Source organism: Cryptosporidium hominis (assembly GCF_000006425.1).
Source record: "Cryptosporidium hominis TU502 chromosome 1 CHRO011011, whole genome shotgun sequence".
Classification (NCBI taxonomy): domain Eukaryota; phylum Apicomplexa; class Conoidasida; order Eucoccidiorida; family Cryptosporidiidae; genus Cryptosporidium; species Cryptosporidium hominis.
Genome location: NW_667375.1, coordinates 1 through 21,088, shown reverse-complemented (window position 1 = coordinate 21,088; position 21,088 = coordinate 1). Strand labels below are relative to the sequence as shown.

The following is a 21,088-nucleotide window of genomic DNA, read 5'->3' as shown; positions in this document are numbered from 1 at the left end:
TAATTAGGAGAAAAAAAAGTAAAAATATATATACACACATTATTTTAAGGCTAATATTTTAGGAATCTAATTGAGTACTAACCTTATTTAGTATAAAGTAATGACACTAATGTGCGTTGAATTAGCAATATATATCGTAGATTAGTAATTTTATTAAAGATTAAGTAGTAATAGAGTGTTCTCATTAATACCAATATCATTGAAAGTTGGTGAATTAAGGATCATCTCACTAATATCAGATCTCGAAATTTTAATCGAATTTTCATCAAATTTTGAAACTTTGAGATAGGGAAATTGAGAAACGAAAGAATATGGGCTACCATGAATTGAATTCCCCAATAGTGCCATTTCATATTCGATCCAAGAGAATAGATGCTTACAGGAATTAGTCTTGTCAAACCTTCTGACAAAAGATGATCCAACTTTGCTCCTGACACGAATTTGGATAGAATTGACATGATCTGCAGGGGGTTCATCCGGAAGAGGAATACTCTTAGCAAACTCTATTGCAGATTCCCTTAATACTTTCTGAAGTTCTTTTTCTTCGGATGTCATTTCATTAGATTGATCAACATTATTTAATGTAGACTGCAACACATTTCCGCCAGAAGTTGGCCATGAGTATTCAACCGGTTTCTTAGAATACATAAAATTCTTATTTGGGGTTTCATCACCCATTTGAGATACTCTATTTTCTTCTTTTTGTTTCTCCAAAACAAGGTTCTCAATTTCTGAAGCAGTGAGATAAAATCTTTGTTTACCATTGTTCTTTATTGGTCTAAGAAATGGGTCGGGATCAGGTAAAGGAATTGAATGTGAATCAGTTTCATTCTGAATTTTTTGTACAACAAAAACACTCTTTCCAGAGAACATAATTTCTTGCAAGTACTTTGAAACCTCGAAATAATCAATGTGAATAGGAGCAGCCTTAAGACTATCTAAATTAAACCACTTTCCTTTGACGCATCTTATTGAAGTCCAGTGTTCTGATGAGTTAATGATATAGCCACAGCAAGACGATGGATACAAAATATAATCTTGAACTCTCGGATTTGCTGCTGGTATACAAGAGTATCCATGTCTTTGTAAACATTCCTGAAGAACCATGATTGAGAAGAAGCCATCGTAGGAAGCGTTTTGAGAATTATTATCGGAAATTGTCTTAAAAGTTGAGTTACTTTTTTCTAATAAGCGTCTTTCCATGTCATCTATTTCATAAGCAATCTTAGAGAGAAAAGCTTCATCAAAATATGGTCCTTGGAGAATTGAGTTTAAACAGTGTAGAGCACACATCCTGTCGTTTCCTTGTTTCTCCCAATAGACTATGACATTCTCTTTTGTGCTCATCGTTTTATTAAAAAAAAAAAACACTTATTTCGAGTTAGAATAAATATTTGAATATTCAATTAATAAATTAAAATTATTTTGGTATTAGATTTATTACATTCCTATAAAGATATTGCTTTCCCGAGGAACAATTTATATTTCTCACTCTTGTTAAGCAGACTTTAATTCAGATTCAAGTATAGTAATTAGTCAGCCAACTATTTCCACAATTGAAAAGCTTTTCCGCTAATTATGAACAAATATAAATGTTATATTCTCAAATATACATATTTATTTGATGAAAATAAAATACTTAAATTTCGTACTACCTGATTAATTATGCATTACATGAAATGTCTGAAAAAACAATGTGAAAAAACTTAATTGCAGCTCTTTCAATTATACTTTAGAAAATTTAACAATCACCTTTATTATCAAAGAAATATATCTTGTTGATTTTAATTACTAATAATTATCTTTCAATATTTATAACCACTTAGATACTTAAAATAATTATATGCACACATACCGCCAAAAGTTAGGCGGTAAAATGTGGGTATATTACCCCACTTATAATAGAATAGAGGAAATAAATGGAGACAAAAGAAAATAAAGAATATTATAGAGCGAGTATTCCAAAGATAATCTGAATAATTAGCAAAAAAACTGATTAATTCTGGATTCAGGAGTACATTTATGAATATACATTAATATAATATATACTTATTTATATATATGTATATATATACGATTACTAAAACGGTTCAATAGTAAAAAGGTAGAGGTAAAGTAGAATTCATAATAAATATATCGAAGATATTAATATCGGAATCTAGAAGAAATGAATGTTGACGGGGAAAATCAAGTTCCAAAGTCAGAGGAAGTTCAAATGACTAATGGTGATTCCTCTGCTAATAATACGTCATTAACTCAAATTGAAAAAAAGAGAGCTCCAAATAGATTGCTGGTTGACGATGCTATTAATGATGATAATTCTGTTGTATGTTTAAGTCCAGCAAAGATGGAGGAGTTGAAATTATTTAGAGGTGATACGATTTTATTAAAGGGTAAGAAACGTAGAGATACAATATGTATAGTATTGGTTGACCCTGATTTGGAGGAAGGTAAAATTCGTATGAACAAGGTTGTCAGGAAGAACTTGAGAGTTAAGCTTGGGGATACAGTTTCTGTTCTTGAATGTGGAGATGTTCCATATGGTAAGAGGATTCATGTTTTGCCATTCGATGACTGTTTGGAAGGAATTACTGGTAATCTTTTTGAAACATATTTGAAACCGTATTTCCTAGAGGCTTACAGACCCGTCAAAAAGGGAGATGCCTTTTTGGTAAGAGGCGGATTCCGTCCAATTGAGTTCAAGGTTGTTGGAGTAGATCCAGAAGAGTACTGCATTGTAGCTCCAGATACTGTAATTCACTGTGAAGGTGATCCAATTAAGAGAGAAGATGAGGAAAAAATGGATGATATTGGATATGACGATATTGGAGGCTGCAGAAAGCAAATGGCTCAAATCAGAGAAATGATTGAGCTTCCATTACGTCATCCAGGGCTATTCAAAGCTTTAGGAGTTAAACCTCCGAGAGGAGTCCTATTATATGGACCTCCTGGTTCTGGTAAGACTCTTATTGCAAAGGCAGTAGCAAATGAAACTGGAGCATTCTTCTTCTTGATTAATGGACCAGAAGTTATGTCAAAAATGGCAGGAGAAGCAGAGGGAAATTTACGCAGAGCTTTCGAGGAGGCAGAAAAGAACTCTCCTGCGATTATTTTCATTGATGAAATAGATTCCATTGCTCCTAAGAGAGAGAAGACTAATGGAGAGGTTGAACGTCGTGTTGTATCTCAGTTATTAACTCTTATGGATGGATTGAAAGGGAGGGGCCAAGTTGTTGTTATTGCAGCTACAAATAGGCCGAATTCTATTGATCCAGCATTGAGAAGATTTGGCAGATTCGACAGAGAAATTGATATTGGAGTCCCAGATGATAATGGTAGACTTGAAATTATCAGAATCCATACAAGAAATATGAAGCTAGCTAAGGATGTCAAAATTGATGATATTGCAGCTAATACCCACGGTTTTGTTGGAGCAGATTTGGCCCAGCTATGTACTGAGGCGGCTCTCTGTTGTATTCGTGAGAAAATGGATGTTATCGATATGGAAGATGAAACAATTGACGCAGTTATCTTAGATTCTATGGCCGTCAGCCAGGATCACTTTAACTCTGCATTGGGCGTTTGCAACCCATCTTCTTTGAGAGAAACTGTTGTAGAGGTTCCAAACATTAAATGGGATGATATTGGTGGTCTTGAAGAAGTCAAACGCAACTTACAAGAAATGATACTTTATCCTATTGAGCATCCTGAGAAGTTTGAGCGTTTTGGAATGAGTCCTTCTCGTGGAGTCTTATTTTATGGTCCACCTGGTTGTGGTAAGACATTACTTGCAAAAGCTGTCGCCTCTGAATGTTCTGCAAACTTTATTTCTGTCAAAGGACCCGAGCTTCTTACCTTATGGTTTGGTGAGAGTGAGGCCAACGTTAGAGAGGTATTTGATAAGGCCAGAGCTGCTGCTCCTTGTGTACTATTCTTCGATGAGTTAGACAGTATTGGCACTCAAAGAGGAAGCAGTATGGGAGATGCTGGCGGTGCTGGAGACAGAGTTATGAATCAACTTCTTACCGAAATCGATGGTGTTGGTGTTAAGAAGAATCTCTTCTTCATTGGAGCTACAAACAGACCAGAGATCCTTGATGAGGCTTTATTACGTCCAGGAAGGCTTGACCAGTTAATTTACATCCCTCTCCCAGATCTTCCTGCCAGAGTCTCTGTTCTACAAGCCATTCTTAGAAAATCTCCTCTTTCAAAGAACGTTCCTATATCTTTTATCGCTCAGAAAACTGAAGGATTCTCAGGCGCTGACCTTGCAGAGCTTTGCCAAAGAGCAGCAAAGGCTGCAATTAGAGATGCAATTGCTGCTGAAGAGCTAAAGAAGGCATCTGGGGATGATAGTGCTATGAAAATTGAGGATGAAGTAGATAGTCACATTTACGAAATCGGAAGAAAACATTTTGAGGAAGCATTTGCTGGAGCGAGAAGATCTGTAAGCATTACCGACCTTGCCAAATATGATCAGTTTAGAATGAAGTTTGACCCTGTGTATGTCACTCAATCCGGAGGAGAAGGGTTTACGATTGACTGGCCAGATTCGACCCATGCCCAATACTCTGCTCCCATCGATGACGATGCTGATGATTTATATTCATAAATTTCTTGAGGGTCGAAGCGTGTTAACTGTCTTATCTGTGTTACACCACTTTTCCTCTGGAAGTTAGATTGATATATATCATCTAATAATTTACATTAATATTGACTTATTCGATTTGATTTTCACAGTCTAATTTCTTTCAATAACTAATTCCTATTAATATAACATAATTGTTTCTCTTAAACTAGATTGTGCGAGAATTTAGCATTTTACTCAACATTTCTACGGTAAACTCGAGGTTCAATACGTAAAATTCGATCATGATTTTTAACTCAGTTCTTATATTTATTAAAGACGATTTGTCTAAGAATTTAGTTATTTGAGTCTCTAATTATTTGAATAAGAATGTTTTAAGACCCAGAGTTTGCATGCAAATCAAATTGTAATTTTTGTCATTAATTAATGTACTTTTTACAAAAAAAAACTAATTTCGTCCAAACAAAGTTAAATTATATATTTCTAAATTTGTGAAAGTAAATATTTAATCGAAGATATATAATCTTAAAAAATAAAATTACAGATCATCCATATATAGATTGAAAAAAAAATAATAAATGAAATAATTAACTTTTCCATACAATATCTACAGAGATTTTCCATTTTTCTTTCCAATTATACAATTTGATTATTATTTATAATATGAATTTAATTTTTTTTTCTTATTTATCTGTATTTGTCTATAATACATGTAAATGTGCATTGACTTATTTTGGCGGGAAAAATAAGGGTTGCAATAATATTTTGTCAATGCAAGAATTGATTTCTAGGAATAAAGGATTAAAAAACAAGACTTCAATACACAGAAAAGGCCTTCTTTACATGTTAAGTAGCTAAGGATTCTTTGAAAAGTACAAAGAAGTCATACTTATAGTTAGTCTTAAGAGAATCAATTATTTCTAATTGTGTTGAAAGAAATTGAAACAGAAAATAAATTAATATTAGTTTGTGAAACTTTGAGGGAGTATTTACCCAAGTAATGAAATATTTCAGTTAACTTTGAATTGTTGTGAAATAATTAATAAAAAGATCAGTTTGGCTTCTATTAAATAGAAGATATTAGAATAATAGTGTGGAGGTAAATCATATGAACAGAATCCGAAGGAAAATATCGAGATATGTTCATAGAAAGCCTAAAGGATTTAGAACAGAAGAGATACTTGAAAGAAACACAGATATAACTCAAGAGATAGATGTAAATAAGCATATTAGCCTGCTAGAAAATATAGAAATAGAAACAAATACAGGTGAAAGACGTTCAAAGTCTTTAAGTTCATCTAATTTATTAGAAGAGGTTCATATAGTAAGTAACGAGGCAGAAACCACTACAGTAATTGAAGAAGTAGACAATCTGATTAGTTCATCTTCTATAATAGAATCAAGCAATAGTAATACGCTCATTAAAAAAAATAAAGTAATGAAAACAAATAGTGAGGAAAGTTTTGTTAGTATTAAAGAAAGTGAAGATGACTTATCTGTTGAAAGGCTAAATACAACAAAAACTTGTGTTGAAAATGAAGATATAGAAAAAGAAGAAACATATAATATTACTAGGAGACGGAACCTTCCGGTTCCAAAAACATCTGCCAAATTCTCGCTTTTATCAATGATGAGGCAAGTTTTTGGAAAAGATCTTTCAAGGATATCTATGCCTATATGCTTAAATGAGCCTTTATCCTTTATACAAAGACTTTCTGAGGATTTAGAATACCATGATTTACTGAAAAAAGCAAGTAATTCCAAATCTATTGATGAAAGAGTTGCATATATAACGGTATTTGCATCTTCAGCGATTTCTTCAACATTTTTGAGACTTTCAAAGCCTTTCAATCCCCTATTAGGAGAGACATTTGAACTAACTCATAGAGGGTTCAAATTTATTGCAGAGCAAGTTATGCATCATCCTCCTGTTGCAGCATATCATGCAGAATCAGATGATGGAAGTTGGGTCTATTGGGGGACAGTTTGGTCAACTATGTCGTTTGGACCAAACAGTCTGTCCATTCTTCCACAAGGAACTGTTCATTTAAAGATCAGAACTGCTGATGGAGAGGAGGAATATTCTTGGGAACGACCTAATTGCATTATTCATAATATTATTTTTGGTTCTACATGGTTGGAATGGCTAGGAGATGTTAATGTAACATCGAAAAATCATGGTTATAGAGGAAAGACCTCATTTTTCTCAGATTCAAATAATTCATATTCATGGAATAAATATAATAGTAGCTTAGAAAACTCAAAGCGTGGTAAAAGACGAAATATTGTAACAGGTTCAGTATATAACGAGGATAATCAGAGGTTATTCTGCATTGAAGGACAGTCAGACCAAGAAATCCAAATTTCTTCAACAAAATCTCAAAATGATTCATTTCATCCATATTCTAAATCAAATGTTGTTTGGAGATGTAACCCGCATCCTAATAATGGAGATAATTCGCATAATTTTTTCTTAACATATATGGCTCTTGAATTGAATGAAATATCAGATGATTACAATCCAGAAAAAGGGGCAAACATACCAATAACTGACAGTAGATTTAGGCCTGATCAGAGATTATACGAATCTGGAGACGTGGATGGAGCTCAAATCATTAAGGGACTATTAGAAGAAAAGCAGAGAAAAAGAGAAAAGAGTGGAAATTCTGCTGTGCCAAGATGGTTTACTAAAGGAAAGAGGCTTTCATCATCTGTTTTGAATGCCAAAAATAGCTCTGTATCTAAAGATGTTGTTGAATATGAATGGGACTTTACACATGAATATTGGAATTATAAGGATTCTCAGGATTTCTCAAATTTAAACGATATTATTGATATTTTTAATATCGATAAATAATTAAAGGGGCGGTTTTCATCATTATAACTAAATTTTGAGTTAATAAGTTTAGGGGGTTATAATGTTATACAATTCAATTAGCTTAATTCTTTAATGAATTACATGTTGCATGCGATAAATAAATATTTCCCGCGTTAACCTTACGTTTAGTAACTTTTATAAGGGAATAAAAGGCTTTTAATTTTTAAGTCTATTTTTCTCAAAATTTGATATTACCCAAAGATCTATTCAATAGAGTGCAACAGTTGGGATAAGATGCCAAATTCTCCAAAGAAATCACTTAAGAAAGTAATTAAGGAAGAGAAAGGCGAAAAAAATCAAAGCAGGAATCTGAAACAGGCAAAACTAGAAGTATTTTCATCGAATATTAAGACAGAATTAAAAGTAAGGGATGATGTTTGTCATACATATGAGGGACACAAAGAACTAGCCGAAAAATATCGGAAATTTGTGGGAGCTCATGTAAGCGCATCAGGAGGAGTAGATAAGTCAGTGAATAATTCAATGAATATTGCAGGGATGGCATTTTCTATGTTTCTAAAGCCATCTCGTGGATGGAATGCTCCTCCTTTAAAACAACAAACAATTGACCTCTTCAAGAAAAATTGTGAAACTAACAAAATTGAATATTGTAAATTTTGTATTCCTCACGGTTCATATTTGATAAATCTAGGGAATCCGGATGAAGAGAAAAGAAGTAAAATGTACGTAGCATTTGAAGATGAGCTCAAAAGGTGTGATGCACTAGGAATTAGGCTTTATAACTTCCACCCTGGATCAACAGTTGGCCAGTGCAGTAAAGAAGAATCCATTCAATTTATTTCAGATTGTATTAATAAAGCCCATGAACAGACAAAGTCAGTAATCACGGTATTAGAAAACTGCGCAGAATCAAAATGTGTAGGTTATAGATTTAAAGAGCTTTCTGAAATAATTGAAAGAGTTAAGGATAAAAGCCGTGTTGGAGTTTGTCTTGATACTTGCCACCTTTTCGCAGCAGGATATGATGTTAGAACTGCAGAAAGTTTTAATAAAGTAATGGTTGAATTTGAAGCAGTAATTGGACTTAAATATTTAAAAGCAATGCATCTAAATGATTCAAAAGGGCAGTTTAATTCCGGCCTGGATAGACATGAAAATCTAGGAAAGGGTAACATCGGTATGGAATGTTTTAAATTTATTATGAACGACTCAAGATTCAATGACATCCCATTAATCCTTGAAACTCCTGATCCGAATAATGATGACAAAGTCTACAAAAAAGAAATTGCAATACTGTATGACATGTTGGTTGAAAACAAGTAAATTAATGAAGCCAAGATGATTCAAAAATACATTAGATGCCTAAAGATCTTTAATCAAAGTATTTATTAGTAGTATATTCTAATTCACTATTTTTTTTAATGCGTTTGTATTTAACCCAATTAAGGCGCCAGCCTTGAGGCTTTTGGAGGCGCCATATTTAGGGCGCCGCCGCGACGAGACAACTTTTTTTTCTGTCTCCAATGTAAATAATAAAAAATAATAATATTGAAGAATTCGCAGAGAAGTAATAAATTCGGCGAAAATTAAGGGACTTCGAAAAAGGTGTATTAGAATTTTTAAAATACAGCTTTATAATTTTTGTTAATTTGTAATCATGCAGGTAAGTATTATTGTTATGCGTTTCCACTACGACTTCCTTAGTGGATTCGTTTTTTTACAGGAGTAGACCATCTAACTTTTCATTTGCATTAATAGAACATTGAAGGAAAGATCGTTGATTTATATATCCCAAGAAAGTGCTCAGCTACCAAGAGATTGATTCCGTCCAAGGAGCATGGAGCCGTTCAGATTGATGTCGCTTTAGTTGATGATGAAGGTGTTGCTACTGGTCAAGTTGTTAGTTTCGCAATTTCTGGAGCTGTTAGACAGAGAGGTGAGAGTGATGCATGTTTGAATCGTTTATTCAACGAGAAACAAATGCTCAGCTTCTCCAAGTAAGTCGTGAAATGAAGCTATAGAATTCTACGATGATCTAAAATCGATGTACTTAATGATAGTTTCTAAGTTTTTTTCTTATTATCTATTATTTGTTCGCTAACTTAATAATGTGGCCATCTCCTCTTCTGAAGCCTTAATTACTGTTTTTTTGTATAAAAGCATTACAGCTATGTGGTAATCAGATCTACCACCTGAAAGATCTGCATCCTTGGCTTTTATTCTCGAGACCTTGTCGTCATCAAATTTAATAATGTATTCCCGATCGTTTGGACAATATCTCCAAGCAACGTAATGTCCGCTGTCGGCAGTACGACCTTGGTGAGTAACTACGCATTCGAGTTCATATACTCCTGTAGGACAATCTGTATATAACTCTGTTTCCATTTTCTGTTCTTCTTGATCAGGCTTCTCTATGGCTTTACTCTTCTTTTTCTCTGAGATATCTCTTCCAATATTAAGGATTTTTTTTAAATCTTCAGAGCAAAACTCATAAAGATCTAAATTTTGGGAAAACTCAATCTTTCTACACACTTTTGCTCTAGTAGCCTCTGTTCTTGCAATCTCACTAGATTTTTTCCATTCAAATCGTACGAGCTGTACAAGTAAATATGGTGGCAAAGAATCTATTTCCGAAGTTTTTTGATAAATAGAGTCGATACCTGTTTCAGAAGATTTCTTCTCAACTTTCTCATCTAATGAGAGCTTAATACCTTGAGTTAAGAAGTCTACAGGATTCAATTGAGTTCCCATATGACACATAAGCTTATAATTCTCCTCCATTTTAACTTCCTCGTCAGTCTCTAATGCAGTATTTTTAAATTTAGTTTTCATTCTAAAACGGAATAAATCCCCTATTGTTTGATCATCTCCATCTTTTCCGTCTAGCTCGTTTCTAAACAATGTAAGCAAACTTCCCAAAACTTCCTCTGCATCTTGTTGTTGGTACATCGCAAAAGCTCCTCCAGTTGTTGTACTATATTGGGGGAACTGACGCCTAAATAAGTCAACGCACTCTCCTGGAACCACTCTTTCAATGCTTCCGTCCATCTTGTCCATTAACTGTTTAAACGAATTGAGAAATTTAATTGAATTTCCTGAACTTGAACTTGTTCTTTCAGATGAGCTCAAATTGCTATTTCTCAAAATCTGTAAAAAACTAGGGATACTTCTCAACATATGAATTATTGAATTTAAATAGCACGTATTTCCCAGATTCTCTAGGCCTACCGGAAGAGGTACTATTTCCTTTTCATGCAAAATCTTTGCCCTTTCATCCGAAGTTAAGTCCTCAAAAAATATAGTTTTCTCTGATGGGGCCTTCAGTTCACCCCCTTCTGCAGTACCCACAAGAACTATCTTTGACCCAGGCTTTAAACCAAGTTTATTTAAATCCATCCCATCTCTTAATACACCTCTCTGGGACATTAATTTCTGCTTAGAAGCAGGTACCCCTGTCAAATTGCTTAACCTCTCCCTAAACTCAGAAAGAGGACTTGACAAAACAAGATCAACATCTTCAAAGGTTTTCAGGTTCCACTTGACTGTTACTTTTATTTGCTCCATTGCATCTAACTTAATATTAATTATTACTTGTGTTCACATTAAAATTCATATGGCGCTACATTTGCGCGCCTTCGATTATAATTATTTGTATGTGCATGAATTAATACTTTGATAAAATTAATTAAGATACTTGGTTTTTGTATTAGATTTTCGACATTGAAATGAGAAGGGCACTTAGAACGATTTTGAATGTATATGGTTTTATTCTTAGTGCATTTATTGCACTGCCAGTGTTGGTTTGGGGCATGTTTGTCACTTTGATTTCTAAATACTCTGACTTCAATTTAGGCTGTTTGAGTGATGACATTTCTCCTGAATACTTCAAAGATAAAGTAGTTTGGATTACAGGAGCGTCTTCTGGAATTGGCAAAGCTCTTGCTTTGAGATTAGCAAAACTTTCAAAGGAAAGTAATATTACACTATCTTTAATCCTAACAAGTAGGGATAGTAAACGACTCAACCAAGTAAAGAATGATTTGGTTGAGGAATTTAAGTTCCCTGAAAATGATATTTTAGTCTTAGAATTCGATCTTGGTGATTTAGACGCGATTGATTCAAAGGTTGATGAAGCTAGAAATTGGAAAGGAAAAATTGATATTCTATATAATAATGCCGGAATTGGCCAAAGAGCAATCATAGGTAGCTTTGAATCAGATGAAAAGGTTATGATGATCAACTCATTAGGTAGCATGAAAATTTCTAAACAAGTTCTTTCTAAATGTTTTATTCCGCAAAAGTCAGGGCATTTAATAAATACGCTTAGTATCCAGTCCTATGTAGTATTACCTGGAAGATGTGCATATGGAGCAAGCAAAAGAGCTTGTCTTTCATTTTTCCAGGCATTGAGAAAAGAATTGAACTATATTAACTGGGATGAATACTTGGAATACAACTATTCTAGTGACAAGGAGGAAAATATTTCTCCAGCAATTCACCTTGGCAACCCCAACGTAGTTATTACTAACATCTATCCAGGACATATCCAAACTGAGTTTGATTCAAGAAATGTTCTGCACGATGGATCTCTGAACGTTGGTGCTCATAAATTGAAGGGGATGGCCTCGGAAAAATGTTCAGATTTAATGGTTAAAGCAACCTCGAATCTTTTAAATGAAGCTTGGATTGCTCAGGGTCATGAACTTTTGTTTTTCTATCTCACATATTATTCTCCGAGTGTTGCAGAAGCAATACAAAGTTTTCTAGATAAAGGATTTACAGATAAAATATGGGAACTCCAAAAATCTCATCTTAAAAAATCTAGTTAATTACTTTTTAATAAGCGAAATATTAATTGGTGCATGCTTTCTAATTATCCTGTAAGAAAATAATTTTGATGCATACAATTCCTCCGGAGAAGTATCTGAATCTTCTAGGACCATTATGAGCTCGTAATTTTTTGATGTTTTCCCCAAATTCTCATTCTCCCTTTGAACCATTACACCTGGGATTGGTTTTTGATTTGGGAAGGGAAGCATTGCTCCAAAGATGAATTCTGGACCTCCATACATTCCTGGAACGCGTATATCCCCTAGATCTGAAGTTTAATTTTTGAGAATTTAAAATTCTAAGTAATTACTGAATTTAAACTTACTGTGTTCCTTAACAAAATTTTTCGCAACCTCGTTCATTAATGCCATCATCTTATTTCCATGAGGATTATAACTTTTTAGATTTTTTTGTATATCTATTTCCACATTCTGTTCCTTTATTCTTTCTTCTATTAATTCAGAAGGTACTCCTTTCATACCATTAATTACTATATCCGGAATGTCACGTCCAGGAATGGCATTTGGAATTCTAGATAAAGTCTCTTTGTGGACCTAAAATATTAGGAAGAATTAAGTCATCAATCTTAGCTATAAATTTTTGAAGATTTAAAATTCCAACTTACCTGTAGCATGTGAACAATTAATCCAGAAACAGTTGAAAGCTTTCTACTACAGTGTAAGCACTTCAAATGTCTCACTTTTTGGTGCTGTTTCAAAACCTTTTCATCTCCAAACTCGCGGTTGCAATAGTAACAAAATGGTTTGATTTCAGCTACCTTCCTTTTTTTCCTACCCATTATGAAAAAAAAGTTTTTTAAGCAGTATTATACTTCAATATTTAAAATATGCATTGAGATTTTGGCGCCAATATTAATTTGATCTTAACATTGGAAATAATTACAGATAATTTTGTGAGGTAATAATTGGAGATTTACCAAAGAAATTTTTTACTTTGAAATGCAACACTAACATCATACAACATTTAATTTGCTTTGAAACACTTATTTTTTGCATAGTTTAATAATTTGCATGCAAAACGCAACTTATTATAAAGTTGAGAATTTAACTCGAGAAATAGAGCATACTTTAGGTAAAAGTGATAATAAATTCACATAAATTTAATTTTTATTTAACTTTACGATTTAAGTTAATAATATGAGCTAGATAGTTTTTTTTTTTTGGTAATCAATCATTTATTGTAGTTGCTAATCAATGAGTTTATTATTTTTGACTTTTGTATTAATAATATTAAAAACACATTGTCTAAATTCGTCTGGAAACCTTAATGAAATAGAATTCCCACCATCTTGGCATTTCTTTGAAAATCATAATAGCTTAGAAAGCTACAAATACGGGTTTTTTATGGAAACACTATTACATTTAAAAAAAAAGAGTGAGAAAAATGGAGAAATTTTCAGTAATATAATGAATTATAATATAGAGTCTAAACCTTGTGAAATAGATGAAGATGTCTTTAACTTATTTAATAATCCAGTAATTTTAGTCGATAATAGAACTACTTTTCAAAAGGATGATAATACAAAAAATGTTTTATTTTGTCAAGAGAAAACTAATATTGGAAGTGGTAAAAAAAAACGAAAGACTATAATTCGAACATTAAAACTTAAATTGGAAAATGGGAATGTTCTTAGACTGATGTTGAACTTCTCAAAAATTGGGTTGTGGATTTGGGATAACAATTTATTATTAAAAAATCATTCTAATATTATCAATAGATGCTTTGCAGTTGGGAAAAAAGATAAAATTAAGATACTTCAAAAAAGCTTACATTCTAAGATAAAGGTTTCAGAACTTCTGATTGAGGTTCCTTTTTTTAAATCTAAATTGTTTTCTCAGAATATGTACAAGTTCATAGTTGAAAATAAAATTGACGGAATTATTGGATTAAATGATAACTCAATCCAAGGAGTTGGAATTTTTGAAACAGCATCGAAAGCTATGGAACCTTCTAAAGGTAGATATATTATGTCCTTTCAATGTAGTGGGCTTGGGGATAAAAACAGAGTAAATCAGAATGAAGATTCCTTGATATTTGCAATTTATAATGGAAATGGAGAATCTTCAAAAGATGAAAAATTTTTATCAAATGGAGAATCTGACCCCATAGTTAAAGTAATGATAGACAGAGAAGTAAAATCTAAATTTAATGTTAAATTTAGCATAAACTTAAATATATATGGAGCAATCATACCAGAAATTAGGTTATTACAATTATATACAATTTTAAATAAGTATGCAGTTCAAAAGGGTTTTAGCTGCGAAACTCAAGAAACAATTTTGGGAAAAACTATTTTATGTGACTGTAATTTTCTGAATAATAAGCTCAGCATTAAATTATATAATAATGCAAATTCATACTCAATTGATTTGAGTAACTTCGTAATTAATAATGGCAATGACCAAAAGAGTTGCGGAATTGAGATTTACGGAAGAAAGAGAAACGGAATTAAATTTGAAGAAAATTGGGTATTTGGCCAAATACTATGTAGTGCCAGTAATATAAGCCGATTTTCAAAAACGAACAGTTCTAGTTGGAGCATAGGAAATCCTAAATTCTTTATAAATCAAGCTTAACTTAATAGGTAAATTTAAATTTCAAAATCTTAAAAGATATTTCTAATAAAAATTATTGCTCATACTAAATCAAATTTAATTCTTAAGAGAAAATGAATTCCATTAGCTTGAACAATTACTTTTACATGCAAAACTGTAATGAACTTTCATTACATAAATACAAATTCAAATTTTGGCGCCAAAATTTGAAAGGTCAAATTTCGAGAGAAAATAGATTTATCGTAGTAAATTAGTAAATTTTGCTAAGTATTATTAATTATTATGAAGAAATGGAATTTTTGAACTTAGGACTTCACAAATGGGTCCAAGATACATGTGACTCGTTGAAAATTCAAACTCCAACGGCAATTCAGTCCAAAAGCATTCCATATATACTAAAAGGAAGGAATGTTGTAGGAAATGCTCCAACTGGGAGCGGAAAGACTTTATGCTATTGCTTACCGATGCTACAAATCCTGGCAGAGGATCCATTTTCAGTATTTGGCCTTGTTCTAGTTCCTTCAAGAGAATTGTCATATCAGGTATTAGATCAATTTCAGGTGTTTGGTAATAAGGTAAATGCAAATTGTCAGGTTTTGACTGGAGGATTTGACGAATCTGAACAGATACATATATTAAATCAGAAACGACCTCATATATTAATAGGAACCCCAGGAAGGTTGTCATCGATCATTTCGTACCCGGGGAGCAATATAAGTGATCTTTTGAGAAATTTGAGATTTCTCGTTTTGGATGAAGCTGATAGACTCTTGAGCGAATCTCTTGAAGATGATATGCTTCCTATATTGTCTATTCTTCCAAAGTCATGTACTGGACGCCAGACTTTGCTTTTCTCTGCTACGTTAACAAATGCCATTAAAGAGATCGTAAACAATTATTCTACTGCCCCCAAAGATATGAAAGGAAAGAAACCTCAAGAACTTCCGATGATAATAGTGAACGAAAATCCGGACGACTCACCTGTTGAGAAGATTAGACAGATGTATTTGTTTCTGAATCATAGAGTTAGACTTGTGTATTTACATTATATTTTATCCAACGTTCATTTCTTTAACATTGATTCTGTTGATAAAGCAAAATTCGAGAAAAATTCAACTTTTTTTGAGGATTCTCAGGAGGATGTTGACGAAAATGTAACATTTGGCACCAAAAACAAGAAAAAATTTATAAAGAAGCAAGAACAAGTTATTGATCAAAATAAGATAATAAAACAAGGAATAATTTTCACTGCTACAAAACAACAATGTCAAATGCTAACAAGCTGCCTAGAAATAATGGGATACTCTGTTACAGGATTACATAGTTTAATGAATCAAAGAAGAAGGCTTGCTTCTCTTGGGAAGTTTAGGAGTAAAACGAGCAAGTTATTAGTTGCCACCGGTGTTGCTGCAAGAGGTTTGGATATACCTGATGTAGAGTTTGTCATTAACTATGATTTTCCAAGATCTTTTGAAGATTACATCCATAGAATTGGTAGGGTTGGCCGTGCGAATAAAACAGGTATTTCTCTTACTTTCGTAACAGAACAAGATGTACCCTATGTATATGAATTTGAGAGCAAAATGAAAAAAGAAATGGAGCTTTTAAAGCTAGATGAGGATGAAGTACTGAAAAATATGAATAGAGTTACTGTTGCTCAGCAGAAGGCCTTGCTATTGTTGGAGGAAATTGGATTCAATGAGAAAAATCAAGAGGCTCGTGAGAGAAAGCTCAAAGTTTTAATGTCAAAGAATAAAATTCCATCGGATAATAAGAAAACAATCAAATAGATAGCTAATTAGATACTTAGAAATGCAATATTTTTTTTATTAATTGCAGATTTTTAAATAATTTAGTTTTTTTCTACCAATATACTATCTTCTAAAAATAATCAGTGGGGTGGCGCCATATCTTTTTTTTTAATTTTATTGAAAGTTATCGTTTCTTTAAAAGGTGCTGTTTGCACCGTTATGCTACATCTTTGACTTTTCAAGATAAAAGGTATCCAATACTTGAGAATTATATCAAATGATCCCTAATTAAATTGATATCTCGTTGTTTAAATGAGTACGGCAATTTTGGGATTAATTGAAGACGTTTATGCAAATCGTTCAAATGGAACAATAGACAATAAAAGGAAGATGTGCTTGGAGTTTTCCAAGGAGTTACTAGACTTAGATGGGACAGACTTTTTGAAAATTGTAACTTCTCTGATTTCTGATGAAGAGAAATCCAATAAATTTATCTTCACGCTTGCTCAAGCATTAATACTTTGTAAAGGTGATAAATGCGATAAAAGACTTTTGTTAATAGACAGATTACTTACAGGGAATAGACGTGTTATAGAAGACGTCTTATCTCCGATTATAGCTATTCTTACTTGGATTTATCTGACCAGAGCTTTCTGTACATTATCATCAATTCCAAAATGCCATTTTGACACAAAAGACTCAGATCATAAAGCTTTAAGACCAAATTATGATGGAATTGAACACATTTTACTGAGGATATGTAGTAGGAATATTGACTTGTTGAGATCAAGTTCTTGTAATTTATGTTTGCACGAGGATGATTTAAACTCATCGGTTATATTAGGTACTAATAAATTAAAACTATTTAAACAAACTAAAGTAGAGAAGAAACATAGGTTTGTTGATTTCATTGAGAAGTTTGATGGTGATAGTTATTCCAATTTCCCCACAAGCCACAAAGACCAAACAACTCTTGTGCAAATCTGCATATCGCTCATTCATCAATTGAATTTTAATGGAACTATAACTTTTATTTGGATCATGTTGGGACTTTGCAGTTCCCTTTCAAATCAAGAGCTAATCCCCATTGATCTTTCTTCCATAAATTTTGAAACCAGAGATATTTCTCCAAATAATTCTAAAATTAGAATAAATATAGAAGATGACACGTTGATAACAATATGTAAAGTTGTAGGAAAATGCTTATTTTCATTGAGCTCCACTAAATTTAACAGTAATATAAAAAAATTTATATATAAAAAAATTAGAATTACTCTAAATAAGGTACAAAGGAGGTCTATATGTGAGGTTATGCCTAATTCCAGCTCTTTCATCTCTTCATATATAGTTTTAATAGAAAAAATACTAAACAGTTAACTTCGAAGTACAAATATTTATATTATATTTTTAAAACTGTGTAATTTATTTTCTCATGTTATAAATGTTTTATCTTCTTGAATACTTTTGATTTAGTCTCATTTGAATAAGCTACTTCACAAAGCCTTTTCTGGAAAATGCTCTGACTAAATAATGCAGTTACTCTTTCTTTACACGAACTACTCCAAACTGAGCTCTCTATACTGTCTTTACTAATTTTAATGAGCTCATTCATTCTAATCGCAAAATTTTCTGGATTTGGTTCGCAAAGAAAACCAGTTTTTCCATGCACTATTGTTTCAGTTGGCCCGCCAGAGTTGCAGGCAATCACACAAGTCCCCACAGACATTGCTTCGCATGGAACCATACCAAAATGTTCATTTTCAGGAGTGTAAAGAAGTCCAATTGATTTTCTTAGTAAAGACCAACGAAGTGAATCAGAAATACTCCTTAAAAAGACGACGGAGAAACAAGAATCAGTTGATTCAATACATTCATTTCCAATATAAACATTAAAAGCATAAGAATTAGCAAGCCTGAGAAGTTCTTCAAAATACTCGATATTCTCTGAAACTCTTTTGTCATAGCCTCCAGAAATAACAAGACACAATTTCTCTCCTGGCTTGTATTGGTCACGTAATATTGCAAATGACTTAATAGCAAGTTCAATATTTTTTTTCCTTTCATATCTATTTAATGATAAGAAAAATGGTACATTTGGTGCTCTGTTCAGCTGTTGAGGTATTTTTGAATTTGAAAAATAGTTTTCACATTCTTCTTCTGAAGGGATATCCTCCAGATTTACTGGTGGATAAAGTACCTCAGGATAACTTAAAGTAAGAGGATATTTATTTGCATTAGAAATCAATCCTTTGAATGTTTCTATATAAACCTTTCTGGTAAAAATTGAATTTACAAATACATAATCGCAATATCTCATACCAAATTCCTCTAAAAAGTCCATGACATATCTATACATTTTTCTAAGAGAACCATCTCTTTTTCTAACCAATAACTGATCAGGAAAATGACAATAAAATATTAGTCTTCTAGTCATCAATTTCAAAATAGGATTGATTACACTAACTTGATCATTCAAAATCACATCGTAGTATCTACTTGTTTTCTCAAGTGAAAATGATGTCATAATTACGAAAAAAAACATTATAAGAGAAGTATAAATAATTCTAATATAGGAGAATAATGTTGTACCGTAGCCAAAAAATGTTCTTGGAATCCAATTTCCATAAACTTTTACTTTGATCCTGCCATCATTTGTGGCAGAAAATGAGTGAGACTTATCATGGTAAGAAGTGAACAAGGTCAGCTCGATTTTCTCATTTGAAGATTTGTAGCTCTGTAATGCTAGAGATGCTAATACCATTAGTTGTTCTGCGCCTCCTATACCACACTCAAGATGAGTAACTGCAACTCTCTTAATAGGTTCCATTCTATCGAAAAGTAAAGATGAACTTGACACCTTCTATTCTAATTAAAAAATATATATAAACCACTTTTTTAAAAATAATATCTACATTTCTTTACTAGAAGTATTTTTTCTTAACTAATAACTTTATGCGGTAAATCTCCCCACTTATTAAGAATGTGCAATAAAATGTACCAAAATTGAATAATTAATTTTTACAATGACACAGTAATAATACTGTCATAATAAATCATGAAGATTTGAAAACTATAAGATGAAGATCTTTTTAGCTTTTACTATTTTGTTATTCTATTCTTTAGAAATCCTTTTTCAAAGATTTCCCACAAGAAATAAAACATTTGAACATTCTTTTCTTCAATTAAAAAGCCAAAACAATTGGGCAGTTATTGTGTCAACATCTAGATACTGGTATAATTATAGACATAACACAAATGCACTAAGTTTTTACAATTATCTGAGGCAAAATGGCTTTAGAGATGACAGAATTATTTTAATGTTGGCAGAAAATATTCCTTGTAATACTAGAAATTCAATTCCTGGTGGAGTCTACAGCGAAGACTTTGATTTTTTCTACAACTTAAACAATCATACACAAACTATGGAATGTGCAGACGTAGACTACAGGGAAGATGAAGTTACTGTTTCAAATTTCATCAAAGTATTAACAAATAAGCACGATGACAGTGTTCCAAATAAAAAAAGACTTCTTTCAGATGAAGATTCAAATATATTTATATTTCTAACAGGTCATGGAGGAGATGGATTTCTCAAATTTCAAGATTTTGAAGAAATGACATCTTTTGAACTTGCTAATGCAATCAAAGAAATGAAAGCACACAAAAGATTTAAAAAGATATTTATAATATCAGAAACTTGCCAGGCTTCAACACTTCATAACCACTTGGATTTTGAAGATGTTTATGCAATCGGATGTTCCAGTTTAGGCGAAAGCTCCTATAGTAAACATTATAAAGTTGAAATAGGAGTTGCTTCAATTGATAGGTTCACACACTTTAGTTTGGCAGATTTTAAAAACTTGAATAGAAATAAGTTAATGCCCATAGCTAGTTTGATTGGAAAATATTCAGTATTTCAACTGAAGTCCACTCCCCAACTAAAATACAAGTCCGGAAAAACAGATATAAAAAATGTATATGTTAATGAGTTCTTTTTCCCAAACATTGAAAAACTTTTTTCTTTGAATATTGGAAACTTAATCCTAAACCATAAAAACATCAAAGAGCCTATAAAACGAGTTTTAAATGAAGGGGTTTCAAAATACTTAAACTGCTCGTTCTTATATCATACATTAAAAAGATATAATGATTTGGATTTGATAGATCCGTTATCCAATTGTCATTTCAAAAATACACTAAAAAAAGCTATAATATTTTCTCAAAAAAGATATGTTTTTAATTCAAAATTCTCATCAAAAAAAATGATTGATAATAAATCATTAAAGTTAATCAAAGCCATTTTTGGATTAACTTTTATTTTAATATTAGTATTTATTTTATCATACTATAGTTTATAATAATTAAATTTGTATCTATGAAAAAATAAAATCTGTAGTTAGCTTTCCAAGTGGAGTATTTGGAGCAAGAGTTGTACCCTCTGAAATAGATTCCTTCAAGCATGTTATACCTTTAATATCTCCTTCTTCAGGTATTGATGGGGTTG

At 32.2% G+C, this 21,088-nt stretch overlaps 13 protein-coding genes across 13 annotated transcripts; 8 read left to right on the top strand and 5 right to left on the bottom strand.

The window, feature by feature from the left end:
- Nucleotides 1–153: 153 nt before the first annotated feature.
- On the bottom strand, nt 154–1,347 carry Chro.10044 (hypothetical protein). Its single annotated transcript, XM_662184.1, has 1 exon — nt 154–1,347. The coding sequence occupies one exon, from the start codon at nt 1,345–1,347 to the stop codon at nt 154–156; it is 1,194 nt and encodes a 397-aa protein (XP_667276.1).
- Nucleotides 1,348–2,167: 820 nt separating this feature from the next.
- Chro.10043 (cell division cycle protein 48) lies at nt 2,168–4,612 on the top strand. The annotated part of the gene is made up of 1 exon (XM_662183.1): nt 2,168–4,612. The coding sequence occupies one exon, from the start codon at nt 2,168–2,170 to the stop codon at nt 4,610–4,612; it is 2,445 nt and encodes an 814-aa protein (XP_667275.1).
- Nucleotides 4,613–5,696: 1,084 nt separating this feature from the next.
- Chro.10042 (oxysterol-binding protein 3) lies at nt 5,697–7,445 on the top strand. Its single annotated transcript, XM_662182.1, has 1 exon — nt 5,697–7,445. One exon carries the CDS (start codon nt 5,697–5,699, stop codon nt 7,443–7,445), a length of 1,749 nt encoding a protein of 582 aa, XP_667274.1.
- Nucleotides 7,446–7,700: 255 nt separating this feature from the next.
- On the top strand, nt 7,701–8,750 carry Chro.10041 (apurinic/apyrimidinic endonuclease Apn1). Its single annotated transcript, XM_662181.1, has 1 exon — nt 7,701–8,750. The coding sequence occupies one exon, from the start codon at nt 7,701–7,703 to the stop codon at nt 8,748–8,750; it is 1,050 nt and encodes a 349-aa protein (XP_667273.1).
- Nucleotides 8,751–9,524: 774 nt separating this feature from the next.
- Chro.10040 (tRNA-guaninine transglycosylase) lies at nt 9,525–10,991 on the bottom strand. The annotated part of the gene is made up of 1 exon (XM_662180.1): nt 9,525–10,991. One exon carries the CDS (start codon nt 10,989–10,991, stop codon nt 9,525–9,527), a length of 1,467 nt encoding a protein of 488 aa, XP_667272.1.
- Nucleotides 10,992–11,152: 161 nt separating this feature from the next.
- On the top strand, nt 11,153–12,256 carry Chro.10039 (dehydrogenase/reductase (SDR family) member 7; CGI-86 protein; retinal short-chain dehydrogenase/reductase 4; 2310016E22Rik). Its single annotated transcript, XM_662179.1, has 1 exon — nt 11,153–12,256. The coding sequence occupies one exon, from the start codon at nt 11,153–11,155 to the stop codon at nt 12,254–12,256; it is 1,104 nt and encodes a 367-aa protein (XP_667271.1).
- Chro.10038 (hypothetical protein) lies at nt 12,257–12,499 on the bottom strand. Its single annotated transcript, XM_662178.1, has 1 exon — nt 12,257–12,499. The coding sequence occupies one exon, from the start codon at nt 12,497–12,499 to the stop codon at nt 12,257–12,259; it is 243 nt and encodes an 80-aa protein (XP_667270.1).
- Nucleotides 12,500–12,843: 344 nt separating this feature from the next.
- Chro.10037 (hypothetical protein) lies at nt 12,844–13,056 on the bottom strand. Its single annotated transcript, XM_662177.1, has 1 exon — nt 12,844–13,056. One exon carries the CDS (start codon nt 13,054–13,056, stop codon nt 12,844–12,846), a length of 213 nt encoding a protein of 70 aa, XP_667269.1.
- A 415-nt stretch (nt 13,057–13,471) lies between these two features.
- Nucleotides 13,472–14,854, top strand: Chro.10036 (hypothetical protein). Its single annotated transcript, XM_662176.1, has 1 exon — nt 13,472–14,854. The coding sequence occupies one exon, from the start codon at nt 13,472–13,474 to the stop codon at nt 14,852–14,854; it is 1,383 nt and encodes a 460-aa protein (XP_667268.1).
- A 269-nt stretch (nt 14,855–15,123) lies between these two features.
- Nucleotides 15,124–16,623, top strand: Chro.10035 (ATP-dependent RNA helicase). The annotated part of the gene is made up of 1 exon (XM_662175.1): nt 15,124–16,623. The coding sequence occupies one exon, from the start codon at nt 15,124–15,126 to the stop codon at nt 16,621–16,623; it is 1,500 nt and encodes a 499-aa protein (XP_667267.1).
- A 273-nt stretch (nt 16,624–16,896) lies between these two features.
- Chro.10034 (hypothetical protein) lies at nt 16,897–17,961 on the top strand. Its single annotated transcript, XM_662174.1, has 1 exon — nt 16,897–17,961. One exon carries the CDS (start codon nt 16,897–16,899, stop codon nt 17,959–17,961), a length of 1,065 nt encoding a protein of 354 aa, XP_667266.1.
- Nucleotides 17,962–18,019: 58 nt separating this feature from the next.
- On the bottom strand, nt 18,020–19,411 carry Chro.10033 (ENSANGP00000013950). The annotated part of the gene is made up of 1 exon (XM_662173.1): nt 18,020–19,411. One exon carries the CDS (start codon nt 19,409–19,411, stop codon nt 18,020–18,022), a length of 1,392 nt encoding a protein of 463 aa, XP_667265.1.
- A 250-nt stretch (nt 19,412–19,661) lies between these two features.
- Nucleotides 19,662–20,942, top strand: Chro.10032 (GPI-anchor transamidase (U32517) -related). Its single annotated transcript, XM_662172.1, has 1 exon — nt 19,662–20,942. The coding sequence occupies one exon, from the start codon at nt 19,662–19,664 to the stop codon at nt 20,940–20,942; it is 1,281 nt and encodes a 426-aa protein (XP_667264.1).
- Nucleotides 20,943–21,088: the final 146 nt, after the last annotated feature.